The 21,766-nt window shown below is 39.7% G+C and overlaps 1 protein-coding gene across 15 annotated transcripts in view; it reads left to right on the top strand.

The window, feature by feature from the left end:
• The window catches only part of plekha7b (pleckstrin homology domain containing, family A member 7b), a 77,036-nt gene that overhangs the window by 41,225 nt on the left and 14,045 nt on the right, over window positions 1–21,766 (top strand). For 8 of the 15 annotated variants that reach the window (XM_084934882.1, XM_084934874.1, XM_084934918.1 and 5 more), the window contains 10 exons: window positions 615–719; window positions 1,121–1,193; window positions 3,383–3,483; window positions 11,153–11,331; window positions 12,760–13,188; window positions 13,440–13,971; window positions 16,442–16,525; window positions 17,571–17,705; window positions 18,449–18,517; window positions 21,424–21,495. In XM_084934882.1, coding sequence (XP_084791008.1) covers window positions 615–719; window positions 1,121–1,193; window positions 3,383–3,483; window positions 11,153–11,331; window positions 12,760–13,188; window positions 13,440–13,971; window positions 16,442–16,525; window positions 17,571–17,705; window positions 18,449–18,517; window positions 21,424–21,495 — 1,779 coding nt within the window. Of the gene's footprint in view, window positions 1–614; window positions 720–1,120; window positions 1,194–3,382; window positions 3,484–3,504; window positions 7,906–11,152; window positions 11,332–12,759; window positions 13,189–13,439; window positions 13,972–16,441; window positions 16,526–17,570; window positions 17,706–18,448; window positions 18,518–21,423; window positions 21,496–21,766 lie in introns of those variants that run through there. The other 7 variants (XM_084934899.1, XM_084934891.1, XM_084934908.1 and 4 more) reach the window with 7 other exon arrangements.

Genomic DNA, 21,766 nt, shown 5'->3' with positions numbered 1-21,766 from the left:
TATAGTCCAGAGATCAATTATCACATTGATTATGTGAGCCACAATTAACAGTCCAAATTTAACAAGTGTAACGAAATTTTATTTCCCCAGTTAACAAATGAGTCGACTACTATTAAGTTACAGTCAGAGAAACTATATGTATTTAAGTTGAACAGTGCACCTCATTCATTTTGTTATTTTTTTGTTACCATGTATGTTTTTTATTTAGTGTCTTAAAAAGAAAATGATCACAAATCCTGATTTTTGTCTTTTTAAGCGACTCGTCAGCCAAACAGCCTCACATATTTATTGTATAAATGTACCTGAGAGACTGACTGACTTTGTCTAAAAATAAACTCTATTATAAGTGAACACGTGCGTCCACAGGAGTATACTTTTGGTATTTCCTTTTCTCGTTAAGGATGTTTAAAAAAGGAGCTTCCAGGAAAGAAGGCCATTTTATTATTTTAAAGGAAAAATGATTTTTCCTTTCTAAGTAACAAAATGATGCATTTGTTTTCTCTGTACTGTGTAGGCTAGCATCAAGCAAAATGACTTTATGTATGTTAATTTAAAATTGCCTCATGTTTTATTTTTATTGTGTTACTGATTATGTTTTTCTGTGGCTCCTGCAGGGCTCCAGAGGTACGGGGAAAGTACACAGTTTTGGCAAAAGGGATCATGCTATTAAAAGAAACCTCAATATCCCAGTGGTGGTGAGAGGCTGGCTCTATAAACAGGTGAGGATTTTCAGAGTGAGTCCGACAGGCAGATGTGTTATACAGGAGCACGTGTTAAAGACTGAGCAAATGTTTAAATGTGTCACGCAGTGAAATATCAGCCACAGGATTACCATCCTTCACTGTGTAAGAGGTGTAACTGTGCAGTATGGAAGCGATCTTTCTCTGTCCCTTAGCAGAACTTAAAAGCTCATATTGACCTTACAAAACCTTTAAATCTCACAATCCTAGGAAGTATAAAACTACAGTGCTGAATTAAATGTAGCAGCTGCAGCTTTCTGCCAAAGTAATCCTAATTAACACGCAGGTTATTCCCAAACTGCACTTTTTAATTAAAATGTATTCCTGCAGGAGGATTTCTAAATATTGTCTGTATTGCGTTTCCCCCGATCCATTTCTAGGACAGCTCTGGAATGCGACTATGGAAACGGAAGTGGTTTGTTTTGTCCGACTACTGCTTGTTTTACTACAAAGGTAAGCGTACAAACAGTGCACTTGGTGAAGGTTTAACATGCAAACCTTTAGCGATCTCCTCTGCTGCCATTTTTGATTAATGACAGCCTGTAATTAGATATATGACATGCTTTTCCCACCAGCTTTTGCATCCTTATTACCTTGAGATCTCTTCTTGCGTTGTCATAGCATGTACCTTCTCTCCTTTATTAATAATACTGAATAATAGATAAGCCACATGCCCCATCATACCACATGCAGCCACATGCCCTTGCAGCATCTTGAGTCCCGCATGAGTTATGCCCAGTGTTGGGTACGTTACTTTAAATTAGTAACTTAGTTACATTACTAGTTACTTCTATCAAAAGTAACTCAGTTACTTCAAGTTACTCGTTACTTTCAGAATAACTAGTTACTAGGGAAAGTAACTTTGGTTTTACTCAGAATTCTCTTGTTAATGTGTTGCTTCCATAACTTTGCCAGTCTTCTAGCTTGCTTATTGCCACAAGTGCACTGTGCCACCTACCAATAGAAAGGAAAAAAATAATGTGCACATTTCCACGAGAGAAATCCCACGCCTGGACCGTTGTTGACCGCCACATGATTCTAGCCTGCTTTTTACATCCAACACAAAAACTGCAGTCGTGGTGCTTTCGATTGTACTCAGAACTCGGAAATTCTGCCTTCTGAATAGGAAGATGTAGGTAACACCAGACTGCAGATGAACTGCATACAGGGCTGGACTGGGACAAAAAAATCTTTGAATGAAAACAAACACTGTTGTGACAGTGATGTTCACTGTTCTGATGGTATATATGTATCAATCTATCAATTGTTTGTTGTAAGACTCAGATGATTATTGTTTTTAAAAGCTAGACATTTTAAATGAGAATAAGAAAGAAAAGTATTTCCTTGTGCCCTCCTTTCCCTGTTAATGTCCTACCTGGGCCCCTGACAAAACTTTGCTAGACCCGCCCCTGCACAGTTACCAGCTGTCAGCTACTTAGAAAAGGATCCTGGTGTTATTTGTCTCTCAGAAACAGTTCATAACTTCCCTTCAACTCATTCATGTCACCTAAAAGGTAAACCTGTTTCTCCATCACCTGTTCAGCTCTGATGATTCAGTAAGGACATCTCCTGGTTTCATCTTCATGTTTCCCTCTCACCAGATAACCAAACCGATATCATGACCAGCAGCTTTACAGCTGTGGCTCCAACAAACATCAGCTGTACTAGAAAGTAATATTAAATAAATTCTAACATCAGCTGATCAAGCTTAAAAGTGCTGCTGTTGTTTAGCGCGACATCCGCTGGTTTCCTCTTTCTGGCGCAAAGTGGGCGATAAATAAACAAGGGGGAAAAGCCGATCAGCTGATCACTAATCAGTTTTGTGATTGAAGTAGAAACAGGAGAGGGAGGGGGAAAGAATGAGAGAAGAAGAGGCAGCTGTGCAGCGTAAACACAGAATAACTCCAGCTTTGTGTCTTTTTCATTGTAGCTGAAGTCCGGGACAAAATGTTCCTTTTCACCTCAATACGAAACGCGTAATATTTTCTCTGAATACGAGACGATTCAGTTTTTTACGGGACGGTTGGCAACTCTAATAATTAACCATATGAACAAAATAAAGTTCAACATCAGTAACATAGCACCCACCCAGCTGTATAGAAACTCCGTCATGCTAGCTAGTACGCGGTACGAAAAAGTCAGCACAATGAAAGTAAACTACACCTAAACTTGGTTTATATCTGACTCAGATAGACAGCAGGTCATAACTTCTTACCTGAAGTTCAGTTCACCTGATACTCGGACCGGCGGCCGCTTCGGGTCTCTCCTCTTGCCTCCCTTTTCCTTCATCCACCTGCTGGCTTCCACCACTTGCTAATGTTATTGAATCTGTGGAAGCTCTGCGATAGCCACTACACGAAGTAACGAATAACGAGCCTATTTGAATCCCAGTAACGAGTAACGCGTTCCTGGTTTTGGCATAATAACTAGTTACCGTGCTCGTTACCACAATAATAACGTAGTTACTGTAACGCGTTACTTAATAACGCGTTAGTCCCAACACTGGTTATGCCTCGCTAATTTTCCTGCTATTCATAAATCTGCAGTCATTTGTAAACATCGTAAAAGATATTGGCAGAATTAGATGTTGTTCTGAATGCAAGTAACAATGTTGTGTGTGTGTGTGTGTTCTGATTTCACAGACAGCCGAGAGGAAACAGTACTTGGCAGCATCCCTCTGCCCAGTTATGTCATTTCGCCAGTTGAGCCTGAGGACCACATAAACCGCAAATATGCTTTCAAGGTAACACTGAAGTGGCACTGAGTCAGATCTTTAAAAGAAGTTTTCATGTCTATGTGCGGATTTCAAAACTTCGTCTGAGATTATTTATTGCCGCGCTGTTATTTGTTAACAATCCTTCCCCTCACTCTGCTCACTGTAACACAGAAAGGCTGTTTGTGTGCTGCCTGGTGCCCAAATCTCATTTTCAGATCTCATTTTCATATATCCATATGTTTATTGTTATTTATCGAGTTATTGTTTTGATTAGGTATAACACTTCTATACTTCAGTATCTACCAAAATGTGTCTATACAACAGAGCATCAAAAATAGTCAGATCATACAACTGTGGAAAGAAGTTTAAATACACTCATCATGAGCATGAATGCTGTGGTATTTTTTGTTCTTTTTATCAAAGTTGCACAGGGTCAGAGGTATACATACAGGATCAAAGACACTGTTAAAAAAATGTAAGGGAACACATCTCAATGGGAAAAAAAGTACTGCTGAATATCTATACTGATATGGACTGGCTAATGCATTAGGAATGAAAACATGGCATATCATTTGATGGAAATAAAAATGATCAACCTGCAGAGGGCTGAATTTAAAGGCACCCTGAAAATGAATTCCATTGCAGCACCTAAAAATGGTGCTCAGTAGTTTGTATGAGTGCCTATATGCATGCCTGACAATGTTGGAGCATGCTTCTAGTAAGACATGGATGGTGTCCTGGGGGATCTCCTCCCACATCTGGACCGGGGCATCACTGAGCTCATGACAGTCTGAGTTCATCCTGATTGCAGTCAGGGTGCCATTGCCTAACCTGTAGAGGTCTGTGTGTCCTTCCATGGATCCACCACCAAACCGGATAATTCTCATTGTCACTGTCTCACTGTTAACCTTCTACTGCACCTATTGTTCATTTCATTAACATCAAAGTAGCTGAAATTGATTAACAAACTCCTCTGCTACTTAACATCAGATCAATAGCCCACAAGTGTAATTGACTTGATCCTATACTTTGATTAAAAAGTGTTCCTTTATTTATTTTTTTTTGAGCAGTGTATATAGATGAACTCACTTAAATCTTTTAATAAGTTGTACTGAAGATTCTACAGTATCTTCGGCGTTGACAAGGCCAAGGCCTATTAACTTCTTGTTAGTGATCATGATTGAATACAACAGGTAGTTTCACAAGGATTTTTTACACCAATCATTGAATTAACCAATACTCAGAGCGATAGGAAAGTCCAAGGAACCCATTGAAGAGCTAAGAAGGAGAATTAGAGTAGATTTACACAAATTGAGAAGGCCTCTTGGAGCGATTTCTAAACAACTGTAGATTTAAAGATGATCAGATCAAACAACTGTATTATGAATCATTCAGATGTGTCAGCACTTTGCCAGATTGTGGAAGAAGACCCAAACTGTCTAACCCTAAGATGAGAGGAAACTGGTTAAAATGTTCAGGAACAACCGAGGAACCACCAAGGCTCCAGTCTGCTATGAACTGGAAGATGCTGGAGCACCAGTGTCCACAGCAAGGGAAGTTTTACTGGGAGGGGTTGTGACCAAGCAAGAAGCCCCTGCTCCAAAACTGACAGCTGCAAACTCAATTGAAATTTGAAGATGTCTTTCTTCAGTCTTCTGGAGAAACGTGTTATGGTCAGACGAGACAAAGGTGGATTTATCTGGCCACACTGACGTTAGTATGTTTAGAGTTAATGGCGATGCTTTCAAATGTAAGAATACTGTACCATCTGTCAAGCATGGTGGTACCATCATGCTCTGTGGATGTTTTCCTGCCAGTGGTACTCGCACATTGCACAAAGTGGATGGAATAATGATGAAGATGGAGTACCAAATTCTTCAACTTCACCTCAAATTCACAACTACTGTATACGATTCAAACGTGGTCACATCTGTGTGTTCCAACAGGACAGTGATGCCAGACACACATCAAAACTGGTTTGGGGATGGATAAAGCAGGCTAATATTAAGCTTGAATGATGACCTTTCCAAGAGCCTCAATCCTATTTGTGGACTATGCTTAAAGGCCAAGTCTGTGCCAGGAAACCAATTAATTTAAGTGAACTCTACCAATTCTGCCAACAAGAGTGATCAAATATCCAGCCAGAATTATGCCAGAAGCTTGGTGATGGCCAAGACGTCTTATTGAGGTCCAACTTGCCAAGGGACATTTAACCAAACAGAGGGGGTATATGGATGTGTGTGCTTCTGTATGTATACTTTGATTCAGTGGATTGGAGAAAATCCAAAATACACTCAAACCTGTGCACCCAATTCCTGTTTTTTAAAGTCATTAAATATGTATGCTGTACAATCTCTCCACCCTGGAAAAAGAACAGTTCAAAGACATCTTTAAAATTCCCCATGATATTCATGACCAAAGCTGTAACTTCATTTATTAGTTGCTGAGTTGATATGAGACAGTTCTCAAAGTTCACCCATAAAAATCTATGTAAAGATTACCAAAGGTATGGATTTCATAGAGCTGCCATTGGCTGTTCCGATTTGTAAGATCAGGAGGTCATCAGAGGTGGGTGTCTGGTTATGACTAAGAAATAAATCAACAGCTTTCCATGGAACAGTTAGTACTGATCAAGCCCAAGAAAAGAGACATCCAGAACACAACTGTCTCCTATTGTGCCCCACAGCAATAACATTTTTTTTACCATTTAAAACCGTGGAAGAGATTCAGCATGCAAGTGATTAGAATAGTGAGAAATGTCTAAACAACACAGGAGCAGCAGTTTACCAGCAGCTAAACTTAACTGAACTTAAACTTTTTATTTATGGTATCTTTTGTAACTACATGAAGAACTAATATAGTCTCAAGAGTGGAGAAAGTTTCACTGGAACTAAACAACAGCCCCACTCTTGATTATTATGTATGTTCAGGTTTTTGCAAAACAAGTATTTTGCATGCACCTAAGGTGGTCTTAACTCAGCTTTTCTTATATAATTCTATAAATAGTTCTTTCTCAAGTTGTGCAGAGTGTGATGGAATTTTTGACCTCCTGGTTTCTGACCTTTTCTAGAACAAACTCAATAGCGGGGATTAGAGCGAACCGCTACAGTACAGCTGTCCATGTATCAAGTACAACAGAACTATTTCTTATCTGATTTTATCCACTATTATGAACTGAGAAGAAAAATATGTTTAGGTGCATTCAGTATTCAAAACAGTGTGTGACGTATAAGAAAATGTTTCTGTCACCAAAATCTGAATGGTAATATAGCTAAAACTGGTGTTAGTTGTATCACTTTCACTTTAATATATGTGCATGACGTTTTTCTTACATGCAACAAATATTTTGTTTCTTTTTTCTTTTTTTTCTTTTGTTTTTGCAAATTCTGACAAAAAGGACACAAGAAATTATGCTTCTTGTGTGTTAACATCATCTAAGTCCTCTTTGTGGAAGCACAGAGAGTCCCTCAAAGAATAATAGTGCCTGAATGTTGATGCAGCACAGCAGCATCTGGGTATTCTGTTATAATCCTTTCAGCTCTTTTGGGCTTGGGCTTTTTTTTCTTAGATTATCTGATTGTGAGAGCATGCCAGTGTGAATTACAATGTCTGTGCTCATGTGATATGTATGTACTGTGTTTTAAAGTTCATACAACGGGCACTGAAATTTGTATGGTAATTGCTGCTTAGAATATTAATAATGCATTCAGCATATTCGCTGTTGGGTGGGAGTGTATGTACAGTTAGGAGAAATGAGCGCTGGCTTTGCATTAATACCTTGTATTTAAGGGAGCCCCCATCCCCCCACCCTTAGCTCTCCCTGTGCCATCATGCATTAAAGAGCAGGAGATTTCATTATGTGTATCTGAGGTGCTTTGGAAATTTTCAGTTACTGCTAAGCAAGCATGAAAACAGCTGAGTTGTTGTTGGTGTCCAGGAATGATATGTCTCTCTCTTAGATCTGCTGACATGTAGAGTTAATTCTAGATTAATCTTTTACCTGGGTTAAAAAATGATTTGAAGATGAGGCGATTAAAGTGTAACATTTTTGTTAAAATTCTACTGAAAATCAGTTAAATGAGCGGTTGGATGTATAAAACTTAAGATGTTGTGTAAGGACTTTGGTGCTGTAATGCTTTGTGCTTTGATTCCACAGTCGTGTGTCAAAACACTTACGATGCTCCCATTATTACTCATTCTTGCTTTTGTGATGACGAGGGACTCCAGCTGGAGCCATTTCTGTTCTCTCTGTTTGAATCAGCACTGATCAGCTGTGACTTTCTGTTATTTTCTGTTCTCCTATTTTTGCTCACCTCACTGTGTTTTTCTCATTCCCTGTTGGTCAATTGCCTTCCATTGTGACCCGGTGTGTTTGCGTGGGCGGAGTGAGTACTGTTCTCTGTGGGCGGCCGTCCTGAATCACACAGGCTTCCTGTGTTACATGAATAGGTATTTGATTTCACTATAGCCTCATCAGTAGCGCACCATCTTCACCTCCATTTGTTTGCGTCTAGCTGCTGAATGCACATTTCTAAATGTGCATTTAAGCCTCATCATGGAAACGAATGACAAATCATTTATGGACAATGCCAGAGCAATCATTGCTAGATTAGACAAATCTTTTGAGTGGGAAACATTAATCGAGTGCTTTTCTTTTACATGCACCACATTTAAAACATCTATTACAGTATAAGCATTCTTCCTGGACATGAATGTTAGATATTTAGCGCAGAACTGATAACTCTTTAAAACTTAATCCACCAATAGCACAAGATGTCCATGACAACACTGCAATTCAGTCAGCACTTTACCCTCAGATGTTTGTTTCATCTATAATCCAAGTTAAACTCCCATATATTTAGCAGGTTCACCAATTACTAACTTTATAAATGAGATCAATTGGCAAATGTTGATGCTCATTTTACCATTTCATCACTTTGAAAATGTAAAGTAAATGCTCTGAGGCTCTGGTATTTGTCTTGTCAGGCTGCTTACAGGGAGTGCAGAATTATTAGGCAAATGAGTATTTTGTCCACATCATCCTCTTCATGCATGTTGTCTTACTCCAAGCTGTATAGGCTCGAAAGCCTACTACCAATTAAGCATATTAGGTGATGTGCATCTCTGTAATGAGAAAGGGTGTGGTCTAATGACATCAACACCCTATATCAGGTGTGCATAATTATTAGGCAACGTCCTTTCCTTTGGCAAAATGGGTCAAAAGAAGGACTTGACAGGCTCAGAAAAGTCAAAAATAGTGAGATATCTTGCAGAGGGATGCAGCAGTCTCAAAATTGCAAAGCTTCTGAAGCGTGATCATCGAACAATCAAGCGTTTCATTCAAAATATTCAACAGGGTCGCAAGAAGCGTGTGGAAAAACCAAGGCGCAAAATAACTGCCCATGAACTGAGAAAAGTCAAGCGTGCAGCTGCCAACATGCCACTTGTCACCAGTTTGGCCATATTTCAGAGCTGCAACATCACTGGAGTGCCCAAAAGCACAAGGTGTGCAATACTCAGAGACATGGCCAAGATAAGAAAGGCTGAAAGACGACCACCACTGAACAAGACACACAAGCTGAAACGTCAAGACTGGGCCAAGAAATATCTCAAGACTGATTTTTCTAAGGTTTTATGGACTGATGAAATGAGAGTGAGTCTTGATGGGCCAGATGGATGGGCCCGTGGCTGGATTGGTAAAGGGCAGAGAGCTCCAGTCCGACTCAGACGCCAGCAAGGTGGAGGTGGAGTACTGGTTTGGGCTGGTATCATCAAAGATGAGCTTGTGGGGCCTTTTCGGGTTGAGGATGGAGTCAAGCTCAACTCCCAGTCCTACTGCCAGTTTCTGGAAGACACCTTCTTCAAGCAGTGGTACAGGAAGAAGTCTGCATCCTTCAAGAAAAACATGATTTTCATGCAGGACAATGCTCCATCACACGCGTCCAAGTACTCCACAGCGTGGCTGGCAAGAAAGGGTATAAAAGAAGAAAAACTAATGACATGGCCTCCTTGTTCACCTGATCTGAACCCCATTGAGAACCTGTGGTCCATCATCAAATGTCAGATTTACAAGGAGGGAAAACAGTACACCTCTCTGAACAGTGTCTGTGAGGCTGTGGTTGCTGCTGCACGCAATGTTGATGGTGAACAGATCAAAACACTGACAGAATCCATGGATGGCAGGCTTTTGAGTGTCCTTGCAAAGAAAGGTGGCTATATTGGTCGCTGATTTGTTTTTGTTTTGTTTTTGAATGTCAGAAATGTATATTTGTGAATGTGGAGATGTTATATTGGTTTCACTGGTAAAAATAAATAATTGAAATGGGTATATATTTGTTTTTTGTTAAGTTGCCTAATAATTATGCACAGTAATAGTCACCTGCACACACAGATATCCCCCTAAAATAGCTAAAACTAAAAACAAACTAAAAACTACTTCCAAAAACATTCAGCTTTGATATTAATGAGTTTTGTGGGTTCATTGAGAACATGGTTGTTGTTCAATAATAAAATTATTCCTCAAAAATACAACTTGCCTAATAATTCTGCACTCCCTGTATTACTCATCACATTTCCATCATCGCGGGAGAGGGAGAATGGCGAGGTGTCAGCCATTTTTCTTTGCATTTCATGGAATGTATGTCGTCATTAGCAGCTTGCCATCTCCTGTACGTGTGTTTATTTTTTATTGTTGTATAATACAAGCTATGAAATTAACCCAACACAATTCTCTCCCTCATTTTGGAAGCAGGTCTTGTTGAGTTTGCTTTGCGGTGTTTGGCCTCTAACATGTTGAGTTTTTAGTAGATTATTGAGTGATAATCATTATAATTATTAATGAATAATAATCATTTTAAATTATGAGTGCTACATAGTAAAGAGCTTTCTGAACAGATCAATGAAAATAGAGACTTCTCTTATTAATAAAGTCAGCCTGAACTCAATAAACTACTTTTTTTTTTTATTACAGGTGGCATTCTGCTTTTCTGTTAATATGATGAATAAGGATATCTATAATTGCACAAGTTTTTATATTTATTTTGTTTCTCATTATCAAGTGTGTTGTATTGGACTCGTTGAAGGTCATGCTCTTACAGTTCATGTGAAATAGCCAATAAATTGCTCAAAAACATTCCTTCTGGAAACCTCTATAGAGTAAGAGTAAATATAGTTTTCATTTATATTGAGTAATTGAAGATTTAACATTTCCCTTACCTCTTACTATAGTATATTGTAAAAGGTAAGGAAAAGTATGTAAACAGTAGTAGGTAAAGAACAAAAAAGGCAACACCTGTGAAACTACAAACAGCTGCTTCACCCTTTGAGTGTTTTTTTTATATGCGGTTATGTGTGTGCTTGTGTCTAAAGGAGTCCGTAATTATGTTTTCTTTGTTCCTGTTTGGTTGTTCGCTGCAGCTGGTATATAATTTGTGTATTTCTAGAAGAATTTCTCTTAAAGACGGGAAGGTGTAACCTTTATGTTTTGCTTTTTGTGTTGCCAGAAACAACAGCAACATATTTTCTGCTGCAGCACTTTTTCCCCCCTCCATTCTTTTTCTGTATATTGTTGCTGTAAACTTCAGTGAGTTGGCAGCGATCATTGAACAATAAAGCACTTATCAGCCTGTCTGGCAGCTTTTTCCTGCCTTTAGTAAGACGCTCTCACGTCTATTCCCCATCTCTCTCTCTTTGATAGGCGAGCCATACTGGAATGCGCTCCTACATTTACAATAAGAACTCTGTGATTGGCTCACAGGCAGAACACTGCGGGATGCGGACATATTTCTTCAGTGCGGACACACAGGAGGACATGAATGGCTGGATCCGGGCCATGAACCAGGCTGCGTTGATGCAGCAGAGTCACATGATAAAGAGGTTGGTCTCACTCTACTGGGTTCAGTTGGTTGGGGTTCTAGTGCAAGTTTGCACAGAAGAACTGGATATCTATTGAGATTAGATTCAAAAAGGGAGCCTGGATGTCCCGATCAAAAACAACTAGAACCTTTGCTAGTACATCATGCCTTAAGGATTCAACAGCACTGTTATACTGCAGTCCTGAAGGTCAGATTCTTTAGTATCTATATGATTCACTAATAAAATTATGTTTTCCGTAATGGGCTGCATTGTAACTTCAGTATTCTGCAGCTGTGAGTCCAGCTGTGTCTGCAAAGTAGACTTTCTCAAATATTTAATGGAGGGCAGAAATGCTCTAAAATATATAGCCAGATACTCGCTGTATACAGAGTTATCTTACATTAGCAGACTGTACTGCATAGCTTAAATGATCTGTGCAATGTTGCCATCTAGAGACCAATGTACATCACTACCTAATTTTTTAATAATATTTTGGAAAGCGCTCAAAATCCCATTGTTGTGTTCTTTGAAATGAAATACAAGTTATGTGAAATACCCTTTAGACATTAGTGTCCATCAACTGTATGAAGTTTGTGAAACTGTAAATAACACACCAAGAAAATCCAATATTCGGGAATAAGGATACATGTTTTAAAGTATGGAGCATTAAGTGGCAATGCATTAAAAAGGTGGTGCTCTAACCTAAAGTATTTGATGAAGATAAAGTGAGTGATATTACTCCGGTACTCTGGGGTTTCCATTTTAGCTCCTTTGAAAATGTGCAGTTGGATATTTAATGAATTACTCCCCGTGCTCTGGATTTGTTTCTCTGCAAATGGATTTGGAAATTACCTTTAGGACCACTTAAGGTTGATTAGAGTTCCCATTGTGTTCTCTATCCACTGATTAATACTGTGTAATCTCATAACCCTGTAACAGTAATGTCAGGTATAATTTACCTTACATAATATACTTGATAAAACATATTATTTTCCATCAGAATAATTTGAAGTACAACATTACATGGCAAACTGAAATACCCTTCTTTTATTTCTCCCTATGTGTATCATTAAAAAAGTGTCATGAGGGGACCTTAAACAGCCTCTAAAATTAGTGAAAACTTCATAAAGAAAAAAAAAAGGGACTGGGAACTTCTCCAGTCTACTCATTCCTTCGACACTGAGTCTTGTCCAGTAAAGGCATAATCTCCCTGCATCACTGACAACTCGGGGGATATGAATAAAAATGGCATTTTTGACAGGGTAAAAATGACCAGCTGGCTATAATTTTTTTTAACCATATGAATTCTCTTGGAAATTACCACTAAGTGATATTAATTCACGGTGTGGGTGAAAATCATCTGACGTCAGTGAAACTGTATTTACATTTTTACTGGCAGGTTTGACATTGGTTTAAATATCATATCAATCCTATGTCATGTCTTCACAGAGAGGTGGAGAAGCCAGAGAAAGCTGCACAACAGGCAGTCCCACAGACCAACCATGTCCACACTAACCAGAGCTCATCTCAGCCAGAAAGTGCTCACAGGACAGACAGAGGGGAAGCTCAGAGCAATGGTATCAGACTGGCTCATGGAGACGAAGTGAGGTATGGATTAGAGATCCAGGGGAAACCCAGCCAGACAGCCCCACAGGAGAGAGTAGAGAGACTGTCTCCAGACGCTGTTAATGGTGCTGCCCATAAGAATGGACAAAAGACTGTAATCCAAGTGGCTCTGCCACCAGAACAAAATGGAAATCTTGTCTATCAGAGGGGTTTCGTTACACGGGCAGACACTGAGAAGCATGTTCAGAGGAAGAACACGTTGGCTCAGGTGGAGCACTGGGTCAAAATTCAAAAAGGAGACCCCCCGAAGAGGTCAGTCTGACTTCACACAATCAGTTTGACTCAACTAACATTTCTCTATAACAGCAGCATGACTAATGACAACGAAACTTTGAGTCTATGCCTCCCTCTAGTGGCTTTTATGAGGATTCACTTATTAGATTGCTTTAATCTTTCTACTGAATTTCATTTTATCTTATTTAAAGCATTATCCCTCATTATGGCTCTATAATAGATTAAAAAAACACAGCTAAAAGATTTCTTCGTTTTTCTTTCTTTCATAGTGCTCCCTCTGCTGAGTTCAACCTCCCTCGATGGACTCCTCCCTTAAAGCCCAAATCAAGTGCAGCAGATGTCACCTATCAGTCATTGCCAAAGTCTCCCCGTCTACCCTGTGGCAGCAGCTCTCCTCCAGCAACATGCAATCTGCCCAGTGACTACAAGTACGCCCATGACCGGCTCAGCCACTTCCGTATGTCCACTGACGAGCGAATGGCCACCAAGGAGGGAATGGTGTGGCAGCTGTATGAGTGGCAGCAACGGCAGCAGTTTCGTCACGGCAGCCCCACCGCACCTATTTACACCGGCCCCAACTTCACAGACTCCTCATCTTTCAGAGTTACTGTAGAAATGCCACGCTCCATCTCTGTTCCTCCATCACCATGTGAAGTCCCACCATCGTCCTTCAAGCCCCTGTCTCCACGCAGACCACACACTCCTTCAGACAGACGCACAGTAAGGCCCTTGGATGAATTGGCACCAGGGGACAGCACAAGATCAAGCTCACCCGGGCATTTTTGTGCCCATCTTTCTCAGGTAGCACACCTAGTTAAGGAGGCGCTTAGTTTGCCTTTCTTTCAGTTAGATTTCTACATTTAGAGTATTAATTGCAGTTCTTAATACTCTAGTTCTAAAATACTCAATGGGATAAAATCATAAATGCAGAGAGAAATGTTGCATTCAGTGAACAGTAATAATTTAATATCCATTTTATTAAATAAACCTGCAAATACCAGTTTTTACTTTGATTTACATGATGATAAACTGCAGTTAAGATATAATAGGTAAGAATAGTGCACGTGTCATTCCATATTTTTAATTAGCCTCCCATAGATTAAAACCAGCAAAGAACTGATTCCTCTGTGTAAGAGGACCTCGGGGCAGGGATAGCTCAGTAGGTAGAGTGGCGGCCCCATGATCAGAAGGTCGGGGGTTCGACTCCACTGAACGGCTACCCTGAGGTACCCCTGAGCAAGGTACCGTCCCTACACACTGCTCCCCGGGCGCTGCATTGGTGGCTGCCCACTGCTTCACTGGGTGAATGGGTTAAATGCAGAGGAACTATTTCCCTATGGGGACTAACATGCACACTTTACACTTTGTTAATTGGATATTAAATATGATGTGCCATTCACAGTGATGAATGTCGCCAATGTAATTTATTCCTTTCAAAAGTCCAAACACTTGACAGTTTCTGCTTGCTCAGTAACATTTTTAATCAATTACTGGTTAAATTTTCTTTTGCTTTCATCTAAAAACAAAAAGTCTTTTGACTGATTGGTTATCTAAATAATTAATTGATCAATGAATAAAATAAATGGCAGAGTAACTGAAAATAATACTTGTGTTCCCAGCTAGTTCAAATAATCTCTTCAGTGTATCTTGAATGATGGGAACAGTGGAGTTTTTGTGGATGGTGTGAAAGGGTACTAGCCGGTGTGTTCACAGTGTTGTTTCTCTCCCATAGTAAGCTTGGATAGAGACCTGTACATAGTGTTGGATGGAAAGATGAAAGTCCCACCCTTTATGAATTTATGTGCTGATACTCAGTAATTGGGCCTTAAACACTGGTGATACTGTGAGACAGTAAACAGCAGTGGCCTGTCATTGACATGGGACTGAAGTAAAACTCAGTGTTTCACATGTTCTGAGCCAAATGACAAAGGTCTCATTCTCATGGTAGCTAGTGGATGTGAGGTGTCACAACTTGGATGATGTTGTGAGCTCACAAGGACACCATGGGAAGATCGCGCGAGGAGCATGAGAAGGCTCCGACTTTACAGCGCGCACACTTTGATGCTCATGTGAATCGTTTGCAGATTCACACAGTCCACACCCAGGCCTACTCCACAGGTGGTGTGAGCGCATGCGAGTAAAAGCTCGCTACTCTGCCGTCCCCCCAAACCGTCGTAGCGCTCAGACAGCACCGCCACCGCCGCAGGAGACGGAGCCCAGGAGCACGTCCTGTAATCCACACCCTGCTCTCTCTCCCCACCACACCCTCCACATGTGAAAAAAATCTCCCTCCAAACCATCACCACATTTGCCAACACACACAACCCTCATAACCAACCCGTTGGCCTTACACAAGTAAACAAAGTGTTGCAGATGCTCTGTTTCCTCTATGATTCAACCAAGTGTCAAGACTCTAATTACAACCATAAAATATAGTGACGCGCAATTATGGAAAACCCTCTAGAGGATACATTTTTAACAAAGGTAGCCACAGTGACTATGCTAGGGAGCGATGTTTATGGGAACTAAATTTAGTTGGCACTGAACTTAGTTTTGGTGCACCCAGCATCTCTGAGGCTGATGGTGCTCTCTGGCTGGAGTGCACTTAAGTAATAGCGATCCGTGTGCCTCTGCGGAATATCATTAAGAAGTATGTTTTATTAGCAGCTAATCCAATTTGCCCTGGGCTTCTCAGCACCCTATAAACATCTCTACTGTATCTCAAACATCAGCAGCGGTCTCTTTCTTCTGATCTCGCATTTAAATAAAAAACCTATTATACAGCAAAAAAATTGTGGCATGGGAATCTCAAAGGGAATGGCTTACAGTGCTTCTCTTGCTGGTAGCAAACAAATGTTATTTTAAGAAAGCAGGTTTAGTATAATTTATGTGTAGTTAATTAAATCTCTTGTTGTTTGTGTCCTTTTAAGCTTCTGTAGTGGGCCTGGTTTTCGCTAATTCTGTGTGTTAAGCAAAAACGTCAAATTTTTCCGAGCCCTGTAGCATCTGAAAACTCAGGGCACACCTTGTTTCGGATAAGAGTAGGAGTGATGAAAGCGAGAAAAGGATAGATGGAAAAAATAAATCTGCTGTGTAGTCAAATTTGTTTGCAGACTTGGAGGCAATGGTTTAACTTTGACTCGGTGTGATGAAGTGATCCATATCTCACTTTCAACACACTATTGAAGATTATTTAGTAAATCAGATATTCTGTTTGATTTCATTCTATATGATCTGCGTTAACAAGTGAACGAATTGCATTTCTCCACAGAATTCCCAAATAGAGAGGAGGTCCGTGCCAGCCATGGGCTACATCACACACACAGTCAGTGCTCCCAGCTTGCATGGCAAAACGGTATGAGCTTCTATTACATTAATATTACTTACTTGGATCAATATGAAAAATGGACTTTTTATAATATTAACAAAGCGTTATAATAGTCTAGGAAAATGAATCCAGGTAAGAACTGGAAACGTAATTAATGGGGGCCGTCTGTGACATTATCACATGTAGAATTTGTTCCAGTGTTTTTGTTCCTGATAGCATTTCTGTTCAGACAGCACAGCAGGCCGTCCTCACATGACAGTCTTTGTTGTGTAGCTCTAGGTTTTACATTTTCAGGTATTATTGGGACACATTGTGTTAAGGGTACATGAATTATCATGAATTCATTCATGACTTCATGCATGAAAAACAATGAATTCATTAATTAAAGTAAAACCGTGTAAAAATATAACTGTATAAAGAAACTATAGGGGGAAAAGTTACTTATATTCAGAACATAAACATACACAGTTTGCTGTTATGTGTAGAGACAACACTGACTTTGGTCCCTTTTATGCTCAGATGATTCAGATGTTGTTGTTATGTGGTTCAACAAACAACAACAATAAAAACATTCCTCTAAAAATGGTCAAGGATTGGACTTAAACTGAGTGAAAAAAGCAAATGTCCACAGAAGCTTTGGAAGCGCTATTGTTCAATACTACTGAAAAAGTCTGGCTTCTTGGAAATGAAATATAAAGAAATGAGGTGTGATTCAAGACTTCTGCACAATACTGAAAATTACAAAAATGAATGTATAAAATATCTGGAATATTTGGGGGCAGGGACAGTGTTAGATAAGAGTGAGGATGAGGTACTGGTGTTTAACATGTGTTCTTTAGAGTTTTTCATAAATGAATTAATGCTATTAATGTGTCAAGTTTTCTATGAATAGGTGACAATTCATGTACCTTTCACATAAAGTGTTACATTATTGGAGGCAGCAGTACACTGGTGTCTCTGCCACACTCCACAGTTACTGCAGCTCAGCCACTTTACTGCCCAGATGATTATGAAATATTTCCTCTCATCCCTCTGTGCTTTCACTGGCCCCTAAACCCGGGCTACGCTACAGCCAGAGGAGCTGACTCTGCTCCTCATTCAGCTTCGGAGGCACCAGGCCAAGATGGCTGGTGCACATAGTCCCAGCAATGCATTCGCTCACCTGCAGCACCACCAGCACAACGGCCTTCTAGGCCCCAGCATGCAGGTCAGGGACCCTCATATTTCCCTAATGCAGCCCAGTGCATCCTTTGCCAGTGCATTGTGGTCCCCTGCTCCCCAGCCATTCCCATACATTACTACCCTATCATCGTTACAGACTGTGCAGTTTTCTGATTCTGCTTGGATGTCTTGTTCATTTAACCACTTTGACATGACTTGTATTGTATTAACGGTTATATATTATGGATACTCGGAGCCTTGTGTGACTGTTTGTAAACAGGGATATGCCATGTTTGGAGCATGTTGCTTGTGGCCCATGCCTGTATTTTACACTTTGCGTTGTCTCATAGATGTATAACCTTGCACAAGCACAATAATGTCTGATTATCAGAACATTTCTGTGTAGTTGGGAAGCAAGCACAATGCTGTAGGAGCAGCGGCGACAACTCCACCCAGTTTTTAGCAACCGACCATTCTCTGGCCATCCTCCACGCTTATGGAGAAATATAAACTCTCTGTCTGACCACATGTCATGCACATGTCTGTGTTCCTCAGTTGTGCATAAGGTCATACATGAGACATTAAACCAGATCAAAACAATTACTTGATTACTTAATTAGAGCTTGACTGTAGATAAAAATACAGAGGTAGAAGTACACTGTAATTGAGACCAAGTTAATTAAAGTTCTGCTAGTAAATCCCAAATAAAGGCCCTAAGTGTCATCTGATCACGCATTATCCTTTGCAGCTTCATTTCAAATGATTTATCTCTCCATTGCTCATTTAAAGGCTGATGATACTTACATACAACTGAAGAAGGACCTGGAGTATCTAGATCTGAAGGTGGGCCCCAACAAAGTAAATGGCACTTTATCTTTTTCATCTTCTTCTCCACCTCCCCTCTCTGGACTACAATCTTGTTCTCCTGTCGCTGCCTCCAACATCTGCCTCCCTGTTTCCCTCTTTTCCTTTCTGTCCTCTGTTCTATTTCTGTCCTTTACAATGGAATTAACATTTCTCGAAACTGTCTTCTTATTACACAAATGATCAATTTAAGGATAAAGAAAAAGATACTTTTCCGTTTTGCTTTGATAAATCCTGAAAATTGTCCAGTGAAACTGGTATAAAGTAATAATGATGCTGAAGTGTTGAAGTGTTTTAAAAAAAAAAAGAAAGGAAAAAAGCAAAGTGAGTTGAGGGAAGTCATCTTGTGATACGCAGTACAGCAAATAACTTTTCGCTTTCTGGGTTCAAAAGAGATCAAAAAGAGATCAGTGTGTTTGAAATGCCCACGTCATGTTTTGCTCGAATGTGAGGATGATGTGCATACAAAGTGAAATAGACCATTGTACTGCTTTTTAAATGGAATGTGACGCATCCCAGTAAATTATGCAGGATCTTTACACATGAATCCCTTCATCTGATCATCCATCGTGTGATACTCACCACTGAGATTTTGAATTGCATGCTAATAAGCACCACTAACAGTACTGAATGTCTGTTTGACTTTTTGCTTTTGTTTTATTTGTTAGAGCATAACAGATGGCCTAATTAGGCTCTTTAGGAAATTTTATGTATTAGCAAAATAAATACGATTTTACATTATAGGCTGAGTCATAGTTTTATTGTGGTAACTGGTGGAAATGGCTGAAAATGTGCAGCGGTGTAAGTTTGCCATGGTCTTCAAAAACTCCTACAGATACTTGGTAATGCACTTAATTAGAGCTGGCAAAGGGACAGACTGCAAAAAACATAGTCAAAACTTGTTTATTTTGAGTTGATTTTTGCATAGTTGGTCCTAACTCGTAAGCACCCACGCCTTTCAAACTCAGTGCCCCAAGAATGAAACTGAGACTTTCTTTTAAAAACTCAAAGTTTCCAAAGCCAAGAAAAAAATATGCTGGTGATCACTGTAATAATTTTCCCAGACTTCATGATGATCTCTCTACAACCACAGAATACATAATAAAACTTTTTCTCACAGACTGTGCAATACCCCCACAAGACTGCTAATTGACCATGACATGTAAAATAAGTGGAATGTCCCTTTAACCGAGTCTCCTATTTGCACTGGTCCATACTGCTGTTCAACGTGTGGTGACCCTAATGTGGGCGATATATGAATAATCAACCTTTGATCTCTGTAAATTACTGACTCTGATAGAGAAGTGGCTGACAAATCTCTGCGTCATTATCTTGTGAACCTCCAGGTGCGATGCAAAGACTGGCAGTCGCTAGATACCCTGTACTGTTAGCCTGATATCAGTAGAGAAAAATATCACAACTATAGTGGAGCTAGTTAGGTCTATAAGTTTCTGGAAAATGACAGTTGTTTTTGTTTTTTTTTAGTAATTTTGTTGCTACGATGGACTTTAAATTTAAATTAAACCATATAGATGTCACTGAAATGCAGACTTTCAGGAATTACATGCATTTTATGCATGGTTCCCCATTCTCACAGGCTAATTAGACAGACTAAAATAATTCTAAACCTAAGCATTGTTTTAATACTTGGTGACATCAGGCCTGTTCACTCATTATTTCAGTACAAATTAAGCAGACAAAATATCAGGAGCTGATTCTGTGTTGAACTTGGACTTGGCTGCGGTTCACTGGTACTCTCAATATGAGGTCCAGATAAGTTGTTATTGCAGGTAAAGGAGGCCATCATGTCACTGAAAAAGAAAACTAAATCTATCACAAAGAAAAAACTGAAAATAGTTTCCAAATCTATGATCTGGTACATCCTTAAAAATAAAAAATGAACTGCCCACCTCAGCAACACAAAAAGGTTTGGAAGACACGTTTCCAACATCCAGTCAAGCAAAAAAGACTCTCGACAAGGTGGTTTAAGAGATGCCTTCATGAATGTAAATATAGAAGTTTACTGGTTACACACAAGAAAAGGAGCCTGCACAGTTCTGCAGAATAAACCGCTGGACAGTAAACCACATGATGTGCCAAAAATGGTGGAGGCAGTGTAATGGCCTGGTAGTGATGGAAGTAGCGGGATGAATTCTGAAGAGTGTCAAAATGCAGATGGCAGCATGGTGGTTAGCACGGTTGCCTCACTGCAAGACGTTGCTGGGTTCAAATCCATCACTGGGCTAGGGAGAGGTTTCAGCACCCCTGCTAGATAGGTGGAAGTGAATGGATGGAAAGCAGAAACCAAAGGGTGCTTCAGTGAACCCCTAACCGATCATCTGATGATGTCCACATCACTGGCTACAACTGATTTTTTTTATCCAAATGTTATAAACAATTGGACAAAAACCGCATTGTTCCTCCTGTATCCGAGGGTCCTTTCCAGCACTCTGGCATAGACTTTCCCAGGGAGGCTGAGGAGCATTTTAATAATCAACGCCTTTGTTAGGTCTCCACTTAAAAACGTTCCCATTCAAAACCATGGATGTGAAAAACAAAATCTGAAAAAAACTTTTTTCTCCCATACTGGTAATATTAAGGAGTTGGTTGTTAACTTACAGTAATAAGCATCCTGTAAATAGCAGCGTAAGAGCTTTAGGGTTTTTCCAAACACAAAGATGTAGAAACTCTATCTGCATAAATGTTTGAACGAAGCTATAATAAGTTGTTTTTTTTTCCAATTTTGTATCAGTTTTTTTTTTTCTTTTATTTTCCTCCTTAATAAACTCGGATTAACTTGTGTATCAGTCCCACTGTGTGTTGGAAATTTATATAGTTGCTATTATCTGTAAACTAGAAATATGTATCAGTTTTTTATTTTGTCCTTCTTTCAACTTTAGGTTACTGGACGTGACAGTTTAAAGAAAGAAAGACCATCAAGGCCTGTGAAAATAGCAGAAAGTGATGCTGATGTAAGTAAATCATTCTGTTCTCAGGATTTACAAAAACAGTCAGATAAGCACCCTGTTTATCCTTCTCTGTTTTTCCCTTCTAAGATCTCTGTTTCCGACTTCTGACAATCCACTACAGAGAAGCAGCTGACTTTAGTCTGACTTTACTGTGTGTTTTAGTGTGGTTTGTCTGCGTGTGTGTTCTTAAGTTGTGGTAAACAGAGGCTGTAGAGGGAAGGGAACGTATTTGCGTTGCAACACTGTGGGGACACCCATCCATGCAGCACAGTGA

Source organism: Perissodus microlepis, chromosome 1 (genome assembly GCF_051167445.1).
Source record: "Perissodus microlepis isolate ML-2025 ecotype Zambia chromosome 1, ASM5116744v1, whole genome shotgun sequence".
NCBI lineage: Eukaryota > Metazoa > Chordata > Actinopteri > Cichliformes > Cichlidae > Perissodus > Perissodus microlepis.
This window is presented reverse-complemented; position numbering and strand designations above follow the sequence as displayed.